This window comes from Phyllopteryx taeniolatus, chromosome 5, assembly GCF_024500385.1.
Source record: "Phyllopteryx taeniolatus isolate TA_2022b chromosome 5, UOR_Ptae_1.2, whole genome shotgun sequence".
NCBI classification, from domain to species: Eukaryota; Metazoa; Chordata; class Actinopteri; order Syngnathiformes; family Syngnathidae; genus Phyllopteryx; species Phyllopteryx taeniolatus.
Window position 1 is genome coordinate 32,650,457 of NC_084506.1, and position 17,432 is coordinate 32,667,888.

General features: G+C 42.6%; 1 protein-coding gene across 1 annotated transcript in view; it reads left to right on the plus strand.

Moving 5' to 3' along the window:
* The window catches only part of cdh13 (cadherin 13, H-cadherin (heart)), a 265,858-nt gene that overhangs the window by 165,814 nt on the left and 82,612 nt on the right, over positions 1-17,432 (plus strand). Inside the window, exon 8 of the mRNA XM_061775059.1 lies at positions 4,282-4,460. Coding sequence (XP_061631043.1) covers positions 4,282-4,460 — 179 coding nt within the window. The remainder of the gene's footprint in view (positions 1-4,281; positions 4,461-17,432) is intronic.

Below are 17,432 nucleotides of genomic sequence, written 5' to 3' on the forward strand. Positions count from 1 at the left end.
AATCCGTATTCAACCCAACTAATAAACCCACCCCTACTTGGTAGAAGCAAAAATCCCATCTTCTGACTATATATGGTTTGAACAGATTGCTAACAACAATACATCTGTTCAGTTCAAGTGATGCTGTGACAGTGCAAGCGCATGTTCAATCCCGAAGGTGAATCTGAGCATTATACCATGTGATGAATCATTTTGTGCTCCTTTTCATGTCACAGCCGAGGACAGCCGTTCGCGCTTTCTCACTCACTTGAATCCGATTAATAGAAATTGCATTTCAGCTCTCACAATAGACATTGTACAGCGTGTAAAATGAGAACTATGGATGCACTTATGCGCAACACACAAAACACATCCGATTCAAACACATTGTAACATCACATTGTAGCTGTAATGTAGTTTGTTCACAACAGTTGCTTACCTCTAGGCTTTTACAGGCATCAACCGTATCCCTGGTGACACCCCCACACATCTGCCAAGCCTCTGTTGAGTTCTCTCGGCATTCAAAAGAATCAGAAGGTAGCTAGAAGCTACACAACTGCAATGCCATCACACCACAGCGTGTGAATATTGTTTTCTCTTTTGTCTTTTCATCTGGTCAATGATAAACTTTCTTGTCAGCAGTCTTTTTTTATTTTTTATTTTGCACTTTGCTGGCACTCTTCATGAATGACTTTGGAAAACACTCCAAATTTCCCCACCATAAAACCAATCCAATTCAGTTTAGATGGATTTCCTCCTCGCACATGTTGCTGTTGATAAGCAGTCAATGGGATCTAAACAACGCCGTGTGTGACATCACCATTGCTCATAACACCACCGTTATCATAGAGCATACAGTACCTCCTCCTTTATTGGCCGGGAGCATTCATTTGGGTTGCCTGTATTTGTACAATAGTACGTGGATACTATTATCTGAATATTTCATATTATTTTCGATAATTATTCCCCGAATAATTATTGATAGCAAAACTTAAACAATGTATCTTATAATATTAAACAGGCAGACTCAGGTCCAGACCCAGATGCCTTTTTACATGGACCAGTGATGACCAGTGATGAAAATGAATTTACAATCATTAATTAACCAGGTGTGGCGTCACAGTGGGCGACTGGTTAACACATCTACCTCGCAGTTCTGGGGACCGGTGGTTCCAATCCCCGGCCCCGCCTGTGTGGAGTTTGCATCTTCTCCCTGTGCCTGCGTGGGTTTTGTCCGTGTACTCTGGTTTCCTCCCACATCCCAAAAAATGTGCATGGTAGGTTGATTGAAGATTCTAAATTGCCCGTAGGTGCGAATGTGAGTGTGAATGGTTGTTTGTTTATATGTGCCCTATAATTGGCTGACGACCAGTTCAGGGTGTACCCCGCCTCTCGCCCAAAGATAGCTGAGATAGGCTCCAGCAGGCCCATGACCCTCGTGAGGAGAAGTGGTACAGAAAACGGATGGATGAATTAACCAGGTTAACCGAGGCAACTTTTAGGATTTACAGCTTTTCTGGTCATGATGATAGTAAATATCTGGCCCCAGGAAAACGTGCATTGGTGTGCCTCTCAAGTCAGCCAATCAAATTGTTTATTCAGAGCAGCTTTGTGAAGGACCTGTTTGGGAAGAATTGAATTAAGTACGATACCATTTAACACATAACAGCATGCGGTATAATAGCAGTCCGCAGCAAATGCGCCTGCAACATCAGTGCAATCTGCCTTTCTGGTGATCTTGGCCTTATTTTTTTCCATCCATGATTACACAGTTGATCTTCAGGAAGCAAAAGTGAGCCCACTCGTCAGGTGTGAAAGAGCTCATTAGTCCTCAAGGAGCTGCCCATTTTGTGCTTTGATTGAGTTCAAATACTTGATGGATTGTGCTGCAATTTAATGTTGTTCAAATCAGTAGAAGAACAGGTTTTTGAGCACCACAGGGTAAGTTTGTAGTCTCACAACAATCCCACAATTGTGCTCATTGCCTGTCATCCCATTGTGCAGTGATCCCCTATAATGTGGCAAGTGACTGTAGGAAGAAAAGGGTGACTATGGCTTCAAACAAATTGTGAGCGTTCCAAGTCATTATCCAGTTGTATTCTTCTGTTATTTATACCAGCAGTGATCAAGACCAGTGTTGTGACATTATCATTAAGAGATGCAGCAGAGTGGAAATATCATAACTCAGTTCAATGTGATCCTTGAGACAACATATTTACCTTCGTTTGAATTTGTAATTTGCTGCCATTTAGCATGTCTGTGTTACATTTGTGTGTGCGTGTGCGTGTGCGCGCGATACCAATGTGTCATCACTCACGGTATGACTTTCCGGCTGTGAAGTGGAACAGAGTTCAGGTAATGAAAGATATGGCACTACGTAATTAGTCCGTAGAGGAAGGCTTATCGGTTTACTTAAACATTAATGGCTCACCTTGAAGTACAAATGGAAAGAGGATAAAACCCTTCCCTGGCCTGTCCTCGTTTTCCTTTAGCCGGACTAAGAAACTTTGCTCTTATCCACACTTGGCATATTTTCCAACATTTCTCATCTTCATTAGTTACGCTGAATTGTCATTTAAGGTACATATTTGGAACAGAACTTTGCTGTTGATAATGTGTGGAGTTTGCATGTTCTCCCCGTGCCTGCGTGGCTTTTCTCCGGGCACTCCGCTTTCCTCCCGCATCCCAAAAACATGCATGAATTGGAGACTCTAAATTGCCCGTAGGCGTGACTGTGAGTGCGAATGGTTGTTTGTTTGTATGTGCCCTGCGATTGGCTGGCAACCGGTTCAGGGTGGACCCCGCCTCCTGCCCGATGACAGCTGGGATAGGCTCCGGCACGCCCGCGAACCCACTGAGGAGAAGCGGCTCAGAAAATGGATGGGTGGATGTTTTGACTTGGTTTTTGCCGTGTGACTTTTCCCTCATGCACTGTGTCAAAGTGGAGTACAAGAATGAAGGGAGAAACGTTGATGTTTGATGCTTTGTTCTCATTGGAATGTTGCACGTGTGCCTCACTCTTGTCAGGAATTTGCTATCTTGGATTAAAACGTGTAGCTGCACCGTTATAGTGATCGTTAACACTTGAACAGTACAAAGCCGATGTTATATTAGCGTATGACATTCTAGCGTTGGGACACCAGTCAGGATGCCTCTCATGCAAATGCCTATTTTACTACTCAGATTTTTGGCGCACGCTAAAGTGATCATAAAGAGAACAATTCTCTTTATTGCACTGAGTTCAGCCTTGTCAGATTGTCAACAAACCCAACTTTACCTCTGCTTACATTTAGTACAAAAGCTAAAAATGAAACTATACTTCAATATTGAAGGGGGAACAAACATTTCACGTTTCATGAAACCATGTTATCGTCCCAAATTCAATTCAGACGCACATAAATTCAAATGCTGAAATGACACTTTCTTCCATAACTATTGTACATGGGACATGATACATCCAGACTGATACATTCTGGCCACATCCCAAATTGTCTGATGCGCATTTTACAGCGATGCAGCCACTTTGTTGTACGTAGCCATCTGTGTCTTAGACATACACCCTTCTGTCACAATGCTGTCATACTCTCCTCCAAGAAGAAATCGACAGAATCGGCCTCATGTTTGTCCGATTCGGAGGCTTTGACAGCCAGAATATCAAGCACAGGAGCGCGACGCAATTTAGAACCTTTTGCGGCACTCGGAAAAAGAAAACACAGCTCAAAAAGGACATGACCCACTATGGTCTGCATCTGTGTGCGCGGATGAATCTGCATGTCTCTCAATTGGAAAGAAACTCGAAATAATTGGGTGCAAGAATATGTTGTACGCTCGCCCAATAGCCTAATCACGTTATTATGTTTAATATTGCATTCGTGGAACAAGAATTAAACAGATCAAGTCAATTTATTTTTCCCTGCTATCTTCGGGCGAGAGGCGGCGTACACCCTGAACTGCGAGATTGAGTGCGAATGGTTGTTTGTTTGTATGTGCCCTGCGATTGGCTGGCAACCAGTTGAGGGTGTACCCCGCCTCCTGCCCGAAGATGGCTGGGATAGGCTCCAGCACGCCCGCGACCCTTGTGAGGAGAAGCGGCTTGGAAAATGGGTGGATGGATGGATGGTTCCCTTGAACAGCATTAAAATATGTACGTCTTTGGCTCATTTTACTCAAATGCAGATTTTTTTTCTATCATCACTGTCAGATTGCTGAATGCTTATTTTATGATTTGATCTGTTAAATACGAGTTTAGCAAGTCCTGTTGTTGCACCCTTCAGTTCATGTTCTTGCCAATGTCTTCTCCAGGAACCACAGTGATGACAATGACGGCGTTTGACGCAGACGATCCCGCGACTGATAACGCCGCTCTGCGCTACAACATCATCCGACAGTCACCAGACAAACCATCCCCGAACATGTTCTACATCGACGCAGAGCGAGGTGACATTGTCACTGTCATCTCCCCTGCTTTACTCGACAGAGAGGTGGGTTCCTTCGGCAAGCGTGAGCTTGATTATCATACTAAGCTTACACTTTTCTGAGGCATTGAGCTTCTCTCTTGAAACAAATGTAGGCAGAGGAAAATGTGCAGTAAGTCATTTTGTGGGTGTCCTGCTGGTGTTCACTTTCAGCTCTACGATATTCGTGAAAAGCGAGATGAGTTTCATACCATTTGCTCCAATAACCAGAGTGCGCAGTGCGATGATTGCTTCTTCAGCGCGGTGACGAATGCCAGAACATCGATTGGGTTCGCTAGTGGAGGAGGAATATTAGCTGTTGTCAGACACTTAGCGCCCTGTTTAATTGAAGTGATACACATTCACTCGCCTGCTCTGGTGGTGTCCAACAAGCCTGTTTGAAAACCTGCCATCCGGAACTGTTGAAGCCATGCTGACTGCACCAATAAGCTGTCTCAGCCCTTCTACGGGATGCTGTTTAATGAAAGTGGAATTGATTAGAAGGCCAGTGAAAGCATATGTCGTCAAGGCTTTTTAATGAAGTGACTGAGAGATTCAAAGTTATGGGACGTATGTTGTATCTTTCTTTGTGTTTACTATCTTCTCACGAGAATTTAGTTCATAAGTAACAAACATGGAAACGCTATATTTTGTATGTAGTTTCCAAAACGGGGCTCTGTGCTTCATACCCAAAAACAATCATTTACAGAATCATTTCTCTACTTTTGTTGTACATTACTCCCAACACCGGTCATGGCTTTGCATTGATTTTGTTCCAGATTTGAGAGCTATAGCTGTAAAGCATGCCTTGTCATGATTATGGCGCGCTACCTCTCTACGGCAGTATCCAAGTGCAATGAAACGGACAGAAATGTCTGTTGTAAACTATTTGCTACCGACAGTTTTATCCCCTCATCCTTACTGTCGTAAAATGTGTTAGTGTGTAAGCTTTTGTTTCTAAAAGTATCTTTGTCAGGCCGGCACGGTGAACGACTGGTTAGCACACCAGCCTCACAGTTCTGAGGCCCCGCCTGTGTGGAGTTTGCATGTTCTCCCCGTGCCTGGGTGGGTTTTCTCCGGGTATTCCCGTTTCCTCCCACATCCCAAAGAAAATGCGTGGTAGGTTGATTGAAGACTAGGTGTGAATGGTTGTTCGTTTATATGTGCCCTGCGATTGACTGGCGACCGGTTCAGGGTGTACCCCCCCTCCCACCCAAAGATAGCTGGGTAAAGAAAATGGATGGATGGCCGGATTGGCATCTTTGTCATGTTCACTCCACACTGTATATGCTCTCAACGGTTACACGGCAGATCCAGATGTTAATGCACAAGACAAAAGTTCACCAAGTCTGGAGGTGATTTCCTCGAATCCTCTTCTGTGCCATTGCTTGAATAAGGCTGCCATCTATGTGGGCAGAATGCACAGCATATGTTAGAAAGAGAGACATTTACAGAACAAAATGAAAAGGATAAACTGTTGCCATTCAGTTCTCTGAATTTGTACAATGCAAGTCTGTTGCAGACAGCATGTGTCTCTCATGCAGAGACGTTGTAATGCTGAGTGGTGGAGAGTAACCCAGAGAAAATTGCCAAATCAATTTTGTCACGTAGAAATCAGTTTGGATTTCTCTCTCTAAAATCCTGCCATGATAGGAAGATTTATTCCCCAGGTCTTTGTTTTCCTCCTCATTTTATGTTGTGGGTCCAGCGAGGTGTACCACGGTAACAAAAAGGTTTACCTGTCTTGGCAGGTAGAAAGTCGATCAAATGAGGACGATGCGTCGTTTTATTAAACACACCACATACATTAAACAATATACTCATCTCGTCAAGTTTACTTTATACAGTCTTCTCGACGCTTTCTCAGTTGACTTTTCACAATATCCCACAATTCTCACAGTTCCAAAATATTCATTTCCCAAGATCAGTGACAATGCTTTTCGACTGCTTGCGTTTTCAACCAGTAAACTTGTTTTGTAAATGAAATGACATCTTTTCACAGTACGACACTGTCTAAATAATGCTTCACATTTGTAGAAGCATTAGTCGAACAAATGAGGAAGATGCGCGCTGCTCACTCCCAGATTGCGTCTGAGGAAAGCCGCGACGTCCCGCTTCCTCGCAGGTCCCGACCCAGAATAACTCAACCAACCACTTGCGCCTCATAGTTTCAAGTTATTAATACAACAATACAACAATCTTGACCCCAGCATGAATGTAAACAATAGTGTAAATCATAATAAAGAAAGTCAATTACATTTGATGAATTCTTCCAAAATACACATTTTCCTCATACGAATGTGATCCCCCTACTTCAGGTGTGTCCCAGTTACATTTGCCGCGCCAGCCCCCTCTCACACTTCGCTTCACATTATTCGGACTCTTGTTGGATTGATTGGAGCCTGTAATTTGGGACGGCTAATACGGTGATAGCATGAGACAATTTCAAGTCTGAAAAGATGGAGAAGTGTCTTTTTTTTGCAGTCACCATGGAAACCGCTCAATCCTAAAAGTGTGTCAGAAAGTCGATATAGTGTACTTGCCAACTCCGATGATGCTGGTCCCATACTCATTTTTCTCTCTGAAATAGTTATTTGCTCTTTGTGGGAAAATTATTTGAAACGGCTATACAAGAAGCTTTTTACTTTGAATTCTGAATATTTGGATCGATGGAACATAATATTAATGTGGCTCCTTCTCCGGGGGTTCTCAAATGCAAAAAAAAAACTAGCATGACACGTAAAGTGTAGTTCCAAATGTAAGTCATAATGTTAAACGTGAAAATTAGCTGTTGTGAAACAGCAAATGCTACTTTCCTCTCTGTGCTTTTATGTACACATCTTCTCATCTCGCAATGACTAAAGTAGAGAAAAAAGAAATTGAAAGAAGAGAACGGCGGGATGAAAGCTGGCTTGCAATGGCCACTGTAATTTTCTCTTTAGTCTCCAAAACAATAAAGCTCCTTTGGAAAATCTTGGTCTCATATGCTAATGTGATTATTGGCCATAAGCGTTACACAGAAATACACACACATAGATTGCAAAAAAAGCAAGGATCCACACTCTAATCTTACTTTCATACTTTCTTGATTGATACTGACCAAGCATTTTCCATCATTTGAAGATTATATGTTACAAAAAAAAAAAAAGGCAAATGAACATAATCATTGTGATGTTCATACTGAATACATTGAATAAGTTATAGCGAAAGAGTGATAACGTTCATGTGGATGCGCACAAATACACACACACACATACACGCACGTCTATCACTGTAATCGATTTTAGTCCATGGAATGTGTGTCGAGCTGTAACCAGAGAGAACAGACTGGTAATGGCAGTGTGACTTTCTGACTCTAATGGTCTGCGGCCCATCTGAGGGCCGTCACTGCTAAGGAAAGCCAATCGATGAAGGCAGCCCAAGCCCTCCATCTGCTTCCATGTTCTACAGAGGCGAATTAGATTGAGATCAAATGTCTGCTGTAGTGAGCGACAAAGACTCTTTCAATGTATAGTTGAGTAGTGTAAATTGTATAGAATTATTAAACACTGCTTTTCATGAGTGGCACGGTGGACGACTGGTTCGAGCGGACCACGGTTCAATCCCCGACCCCGCCTGTGTGGAGTTTGCATGTTCTCCCCGTGCCTGCGGGGGTTTTCTCCGGGCACGCCGCTTTCCTCCCACATCCCAAAAAACACGCATGGTAGGTTAATTGACAACTCTAAATTGCCCCTTAGATGTGAATGTGAGTGCAGATAGATAGATAGTATTGGCCTCCTTCTCTAATTCTTATATTTTTGCATAGTTTCCTCACTTTAATGTTTAAGATCCTCAAACTAATGTAAATACCATCCAAGTGAAGTTAAAATGCTGTTTTTAAATGGTGATTTCATTTATTAAGGAAAAAAAAAAATCTGTTACCTGGCCCTGGGGGAAGAAGTAATGGCTCCCGAAACCTAATAACTGGTTGGGCTACCCTCAGAGGCAACAACTGAAATCAAGCGTTTTCTATAACTGGCAATGAGTTTTTCACGTCTCTTTGGAGACATTTTGGCCCACTCTTCCTTGCAGAAGTGTTTTAATCCAGCAAAGATGTTGTGTTTTCGAGCACCGGGTCGGCCAAGGATTTGTCCGCTATTCGCTGCTCTTCTCTCTCTCGACACGAACGACTACACCTCAGCGTACCTGGCTTTCAAATTCCTGAAGTTTACAGATGACACCACAGTCATCAGCCTCATCGACGATGGTGACGAGTGCGTATCGACAGGAAGTGGAGCTAATGGAGCTGTGGTGCGGCAGACACAACCTGGAGTTGAACACGCTCAAGACTGTAGAGGGGATCATGGACTTCAGGAGGCATCCTTCGCCACAGCTGCCCCTCACGCTGTCCAACTGCCCTGTGTCAAGCGTCGAGACCTTCAAGTTCCTAGGAATTACAGTCTCTCAGGACCTGAAGTGGGAGACCAACATCAAAAAGGCCCAGCAGTGGATGTACTTCTGAGGAAGCACAGCCTGCCACAGGAGCTGTTGAGGCAGTTCTACACAGCAGTCATCGATCAGTCCTGTGTTCATCCATCACAGTCTTTATTTTGTGCTGCCACAAAAAAAGGATAAACTCCGACTGCAACGGACAATCAAAACTGCTGAAACAATTGTCGGTACCTCCCTATCGACCCTTGAGGACTTGCACGCTGCCAGAACTAAGACAAGGGCATGCAAAAGCCTCTTGGACCCTCCACCTCCTGGTCACCACCTCTTCCAGCTCCTTCCCTCTGGTAGGCACGATCGAACAATGCAAACTAGAAGTAGCAGACATTCAAACAGCTTCTTCCCTCTTGCCGCTAACTTCTTAAACAGTTAACTTACAATTCCATTGTAACGTGCTGCCAATTTTGTCCTGAGATTGTAGTCACATCTCTATTATTATTATTAGTGCACTCACTGTAGTAGTCTCACCATTCTGCATGACTTGCATATGTTGTTGACCAATACTGGCCACTCGTGCTTGAGAAGTATCTGCACCATATGCACAATTGACATTGTTCCAGATTATCTAGTCACTTTAAACTGCACAAATTTCTTGAAGTCTCTACGCCATTTGCACAATGGTCACTGCACCAGACTATTCTTTTATTAGTTATTTCAAACTGTTCTAAATTGCGAGATGACCCGGCATCATTTGCACAATTGTCAAAGGAAAAAAAATGATTGGCATTACCACTGTAGTGACTCTGACCCAGTTGTCAGAACCTCCACCCACGTGATGGGTTGCTGTGAGACTACCACTAGAAGACGCCTACTGGACCCTAAAGTAATTAGCAGGTCCCCTCGAAATCTTGGTTTGCAGTCCTCAAAGAGTCCTTTTCTTCATTTGAACTGACAGCAGCCAAAAGGGACAGATCGACAAACGTGCACGCAAGGCGCCACCCTCTGCCGTTTAAGAGTACTGCAACCCACGAACTTCCATTCAGTTATTTTTAGCGGACGATAAAATGTCAGTTTTGATATTTCACAAACTCTGCAGAAATATTCCAAATCTACGCCTTGATGCCTGTGTCAGTGTGTCAACTTTACCGGTGCAGCTGCAAGACTTTGAGAACTGTTTGTCCTGATTTGAAACCCCAAACAGCATGAAATGTGATTGAACCATCAGCAGTTGATTTGCCAAGACTAAAGTTTAAACAGTCATTCTATATGCTTGATCTATGAGTAAAAAATACAAAGTTGGGAGTATTTTATATGATTTTAAACCCATTATATGGGTCAAAATTCTAGACTTGATTCAAACTGGTGGGTGTGGTTTTCTCCAAGTTTCTCTGTCCCTCTTGAACACGCCCCCTGGGTATTTAACCTGTGACTCCCTCCTCTGCCTCTCTCTTTTTCGTCTCTGCTCTCTTGTTTTTCCTCGGCGCGGCTCAGTCGGGCCGCCGTCCCTCCCCCGTCCCCTTCCTTTTGTTCGGACACGCGGCTCGGTAACCGCGGACCTTGGGGATGGAGACTCTGCTTCCCAGCCTCTACGTGGCTAATTAGCAGGCGATCAGAGCAGCTGCTACTAAAAGTACCAGGTACGCTTGCAGCCAAGCGTGATCGCTCTGAAATTGCGAGCGAGTCCCTGAAAAGGCAGGAAGAGAAACGGTCGCGTGAAGAACAACTTCTTTCCCTTTTTCCACCTGATTTTGTTTTATTTTTGTGCATCTTTTTCTTCAACCAAACCTACCTCCTCGCCTCCTAAGACGCGCTCAGAAAGACTGCTCCCACAGACCAGCTAATCAACTTTTCATGAGTAGAAACTGCATTTGTCGCCAGGATGTCCAAGATTTAGTGCCTTAATCATTTTGGGGAAATTACTCGCGTCACACAAAATCCCAACTTTGCTCTCTCTCGCTCAGACTCAACGCATTAAACGCTAACATTCACATGTTTAGCCCAGCAGCATACGATGTCCTATTTCTCTTTTTACACGCCTATTTTTCTTTCTTTCACCAGTATTAGTGTTATCTGTGTGTGTGTGTCTTCCTGTAATTAGCCTCTTTGTTTTTCCCTAGAGATCCCTCATAGATTTCATTCAATATTCTATAAAATTCCACTTGAGGTTGTGTTTTGTGTGTGTTTTGAGTGTAAGTAAGCCTCTGTCATCTAGAACTCGTATTACATAAAATGTAGCAACCTTTAGATTATGGGACTGATAAAAGGTTTGTTGTCGCTTTCTCCTAAATTTTATAAAAAGTGACGTGGTGCCCTTTACGAGACATAATAACTTGATTTATAATGCTGAGCATCAATTCACGCTAAACCCTCAGCAACGCAGGCGTCACTGCTTCGACGAATTTATTCCTTAAATAAATGATGTTTTATCCCAAAACCAATATACGCTACAGAACATTACTGATAAAAGTTTATGGCTCTCAGTGACTGTGTTTTTTATGTTTTTATGTCTCAATAGTATTCACTGTCAATGGACCGTCTGTTGTCGTACTAGAGCAGCTCCAACTACCAGAGACAAATTCCTTGTGTGTTTTTGACATACTTGGCAAATAAAGATGATTCTAATTCTGATTCTGATGAACGAGCTTTTTAAGGCCATAACACTGCATTTCAATCGGATTCAACATCCATAACCTTAATTTTGTTTTTGTAAGCCCTTCAGAAGTTGACTTTCTGGTGTGTTTTGAATCATTGTCCTGCTGCAAAACCCAAGTGCGCTTCAGCGTGAGGTCACGAACTGAAGGCTGAACATTCTTTTTTAGGATTTTTTGTTAAAGAGCAGAATTCATGGTTCCATCAATCATAGCAAGTTGTCCAGGTCCTGAAGAAGTGAAATAGATCATCACACTTCCACAACCATGTTTGACTGTTAGTAGGATGTCATCCATCCATCCATTTTATTCCGCTTATCCGAGGTTGGGTCGCCACTGCCACTGCAACCAGCTCTTCTGGGGGTATCCCGGGACGTTCCCTGGCCAGCCAGGAGACATAGTCTCTCCAGCGGGTCCTGGGTCGTCCCCAGGGTCTCCTCCCGGTGGGACATGCCTGGAACACCTCACCAGGCAGGCGTCCACGAGGCATCCTAATCAGATGCTTGAGCCACCTCATCTGGGTCCTCTCAATGCGGAGGAGTAGCGGCTCTACTCTGAGCCCCACCCGGATGACTGAGCATCTCACTGCGCATGGCTGTCAGTGTGCTCAACATGTAACATGTTCCAGTCCAAGCATTTCGGAGGCTTCAAATGATTGTCGGAAACAGCAGAGAATTGTACATAGTAATTTGCATGGATGCGCCAAAGCATTTACAACTTGTTCAGCGAAATGAGGAACTGCTTTTTTTGATGTGCACAATGATGTGAAGATTGAGCAAGTAGTTTTGAGAGTTTCAATTCTGATCTGAGAAAAACTGTAATATGAAATAGATGGGTCTGGGTGTGTTTGTGTGTGTGTGTTTTGTGCTGCAGATCCACCTCACATTTCCCTTTTTAACACTCTTCACACTTGGATCTCTATTTTCGTACACGGTGCATCGGCGGCGGAGCGCGAATGCTGGCGTATTCTGTTTTTCATGCAAGCTCAAAGCTCGCTGCGTGTTTGGCATTTTGCCACAACAAGGGTGTGTTCTTTCACGTGTGTCATGCGGAAGGCCAATTTGATGGCAGAAAGTCGGTCTCAATGTTGGCGCTGCTGGTCGAACGCGATTTTGGTGAATTTGATCAGGGCACCGGCAGACAGATACACAAGCTCTGCAAATGTGTGGTGGATGTCAGACGTATTCCATTCAGAAATATTTCAACAATGGGAATCAAACCCTCTGAATCATTGTAGGAAAAAAGTCATTGAATGCATAATTAATAGTATCATCATCATCATCGTCATCATATTTTTCAATCACACTGGGCAGCACCGCTATGGGAGAGTGCACAAACGATCGGGGTGGGGATAGATACATGAGGTCCACGACATATTTAAGTCACCGGCGGTTATCACCAGCTCATTCTGTATTTAGTAAGGGTACCGGCTCACATTGTTTGTTCCCACACCAGCGGTGACAATGCTCCAGTCTCTTACGGATTGCTGCAATTCCACATCGCCCTCTTCTGCACAGAGATAAACCCCATGTGAGACTGTGAGTGCGCCACATGTGGAGGGATTGAGAGGAGCCGCTTTGATTGAACAGGATTGAAATCGGATGTGTTCTCGCCCACAACTGCGCAGACCTCCCTCTTTTTGATCTGCCGGGCCTGTGCTCATCTGCAAATTGACCAAAACCCGGTCTAACCCGCCTCCATGCAGATTTACACCAACCGCCACGCCGGGCTTACGGCGGTCATGAAAATAGAGCCTGTGGTGGTCTAAAGGTGCAAAAAGAAGTCAACTTTGACAACTAATGAACACATGTACAGTATGGTGTCACTGTGCTCACTTTGCATAATTGCCGGTATATATTCTTCTTTTCTTCTCATTGTTCTTCTGGTGACGAATCTGACGATCATTCTTTTGGAATATTTAATCATTTCAAGTTGTTTTTTGTTGTTTTTTATCACGGGCTCCATGCATTGTAAAACAACATGTGCAAATTGTTTTTGTTTCCCCCAAAATGTTTTTTTTTTTTTTTTTATGATGACACCTTTTTTTTTAAATGCGTTTTTGTAATCAGGGTGTCATTTAAACAAATGGCTTGCTCTCAACTTGTCCTCCCTGAATAGATAAAGATCAAAATGAAATGAATATTATAAGGAACCACAAAAAGCAAAGGTTTTGCGTGACTTGAAAAGCACATTTTCTACTTATTAGATTATTATGTATAAATAATTGTAGGTTAAATTGGTATTAGACTTAAAGATTCCACTGTGTGATTACTTAAACGTGACTTTCAGATGAACAGGTTTCTGCTTCGAAAAACACACAAATTAAACAATAATGCCTGCTGACAGGAGAGGTCGGATTTTAGTTTATTTCCATGTGTTGCCCGCAAAAACAATTGTCTCAACGTGTGTTTCATAAAATATGGATTTAGTTTTACTGTAAATGTGTTTACTCAAAGTCATTTGCTCAATATTATGGATGACAGGTCGATGGATGATGGTTGTCGCCCGATCAGCTGTATAGCGTGTAATGTTGGCCATATGGAAAGTGGCCTGGTATTGGTTTGGTGTGACCTTGGCTGTGTGCTTTCTGGCAGGCTGATAAGAGAGCTTAACCTCTCTAATGGCTTATTTGGCTCAGTAGGCAGTGTTGCTTCATGACTGGTCTATGATGAACTGTTCTGGCAGGTTCCAGTGACACTTTTTTTATCGCTGAGCTGGCACAGAATATAAATTTGATATGTGCCCATTTTTAATGTGTGCTACATTTTGCATTTATGATTATTTGATATGTATGCATTATTTTATATCTCCGCAGTTGATTGGCTATACATCCATAATGCAGTGATATGTTGAGTTCTATCATTATCTGCCCTTAAATTGTTCACTCTTTGTTATATTGTAGCCATTTGTTAAAATCATTTAAGTTCATTTTTTTCCTCATTAATGTACACACAGCACCCCATAATTGTTTGCTGATTTATTAAAAAGGAAAAGCTGAAATATCACACAGTCATCAGTATTCAGACCCTTTGCTGTGACACTCATATTGAACTCGGGCGCTGTCCATTTCTTCTGATCATCCTTGAGATGGTTCTGCACCGTCATTGGAGTCCAGCTGTGTTTGATTATACTGATTGGACTTGATTAGGAAAAGCCACACACCTGTCTATATAAGACCTTACAGCTCACAGTGCATGCCAGAGCAAATGAGAATCATGAGGTCAAAGGAACTGCCTGAAGAGCTCAGAGACAGAATCTGACCAAGGTTCTAAAAAAAATTCTGCTGCACTTAAGGTTCCTAAGAGCACAGTGGCCTCCATAATCCTGAAATGGAAGACGTTTGGAATGATCAGAGCCCTTCCTCGAGTTGGTTAGGGTTAGCCTAACCTTGGAGCCTTGGTGAGAGAGGTAAAGAAGAACCCAAAGATCACTGTGGCTGAGCTCCAGAGATGCAGTCAGGAGATGGGAGAAAGTTCTAGAAAGTCAACCATCACTGCAGCCCTCCACCAGTTGGGGCTTTATGGCAGAGTGGCTTTGAACCTAAGACTGGGCCAAAGGTTCACCTTAAAAAAAGACAATGACCCTAAGCACACAGCTAAAATATCGAAGGAGTGGCTTCAGAACAACTCCGTGACTGTTTTTGAATGGCCCAGCCAGAGCCCTGACTTAAACCCAATTGAGCATCTCTGCAAATACCTGAAAATGGCTGCCCTCCAGCATTCACCATCCAACCTGACAGAACTGGAGAGGATCTGCAAGGAGGAATGGCAGAGGATCCCCAAATCCAGGTGTGAAAAACATTCCCAAAAAGACTCATAGCTGAATTAGCTCAAAAGGGTGCTTCTACTAAATACTGAGGAAAGGGTCTGAATACTTATGGTTGTGTGATATATATTATAGACAGACAGAGAGAGAGATAGAGAGAGCTCTATAATTTTCTCTCTATCATATATATCGTGCTTGTAGTAGTAGTAGTAATGCTGACAATTGCCTTTACAGTTCGCTTACCGGGAGTCTCTTGGAACTGATTTATGTGTTTAAAGTCATGTTAATTATCACTTAAGGTCTCAGAATAAGAGTTGTGCATTTTTGTACGACAGTAAGACGATTAAAATTAATTTAGACTGCTTTAATGATACCGGCATATCATAACCACCAGCACCGTTCCATGAATATACAGAGTATGGACCATCAGCGAATAAACATAACAAGAGCTTTGCGTGCGGATTCGTCCCTGTGTGTGTGGAGTGTGTTTGTCAATGAAAACCAGGCAGGGTAATCAGACCAGCCTCCATCTTTTAAGGGTGTAATGGAACTTTAAGTTTCTGCATTGTGTGGCTACATGAAGATCAAAATGAATGGACGAGAGAACCTGAGATATAATTACAAACGCAGTTGCCTCGTTTACACCGAAGCCTCATAGAGGGAGATGGACCTATTCAAGTCCGATGCACATAGGTAGCGCCTTCAGGGGCCACTTTGTTGTCACCTGTCCTGCTGGGCAGTGTTGTACCTGAACGATTTCAATGAACAAATGTTCATATTTTTGGGTGAACGTGAGCTGAACGTAGTTCATGTCTGTCTGATGAACGTTACGCTCATTCTGGTGTCTGTGACCGGTGTTTGAGCCAAGGTTCATTTTCATTCAAGAGTGCCAGGTATTTGTTTGAGACTTTCAGGACCAAACCCGGCTGAACACACACTATACGAGCCTTCGTATGTCGGGGGTTAAGCGTCGCATTTGGCAACCCGTTCAGTGCAGCCGCGGCCGCCATTCATGTCTACATCGCGGGTGCGCGAGGTGCGTTCAGGCACACTGCGTAAATGGGAGTGCATATGTCCTTTGTTACATAATTGTAAAAATTGATTACTAGGAAAATTATTTGTATCAGAATGCTTTAATTAAAACTATACGATTACACTGTCATAATATGATATTTTTTGTTTTTATTATAAGACTAGATAAGATCAAATATTGTGTGTAATAGTCAGGCAGAGCTGCGAGAAATGCATTTATTAATGTTCTTTCACCGTCATTCTGTGTTGCAAGTTTTTGATTTTTATTTATTTTCAAATTTCGTTTTATTTTTTTTTGCACATTAAGGACAAAAGCCCTGTTTTTGTATTAATTCCCATTTTTTTTAAATTGGCTACGAGTGTGGGCGACATGGGTGGCAACAATGGGGAAATGAAATGCCAGTATTTTGAGGGTAATTGCCAGTCAGCATACGGTATTGAAAAAAGTTTGAACTAGTTCATTTTTGGAATGGTGACCTTAGTTCAAATTTTGGAATTATGAACTATAAACTGAACTAGTTCATTTTTGGAACGGTGAACTCAACTTTGAACTAGTTGGAGTAGAAAATTTATTTTCCCAACACTGCTGTCGGGAGTCAAGTGCATGAATGTGTTTATCAGTGAGTTATTTTCCTTTTTCAAACTCTCTCTCTCTCTCTCTCGCTCTCTCTTTTTTTTCTCTCACTCTATCTCTCTATCCATTTATCCACCGCTTTCCAGTACACAGTACCTCAACATCTCATGATCAAAGATGTACAGTCTGTGTGATTTAAATCCAAAATAATGTATTACTTATAATGATTATTATTATTATATTCTCACCTTTTCTTCAGCGGTCCATTTTTATGCGGTTCCTTTTGAATACAATTAATCTCATTTGTACCGACTGATGTGTTCAATAAGATATGTTTTATAATATTCAGCTTTCCGTGATGCAATGCTGTTTTGAGTTGGAAAAACAACATGCTGTAAATCAAGGCAACGATAGCCAAGACGTGTCAATAAGGTAACATCAAATAACTGAAAAGACGATATTTGTGGATTCAATGATTTTACAGTTGCAATTGAAATCCTATCTTATGCAACTGCAGAATTAAAGTAAACAATTTTTTTATCATTTTAAGAG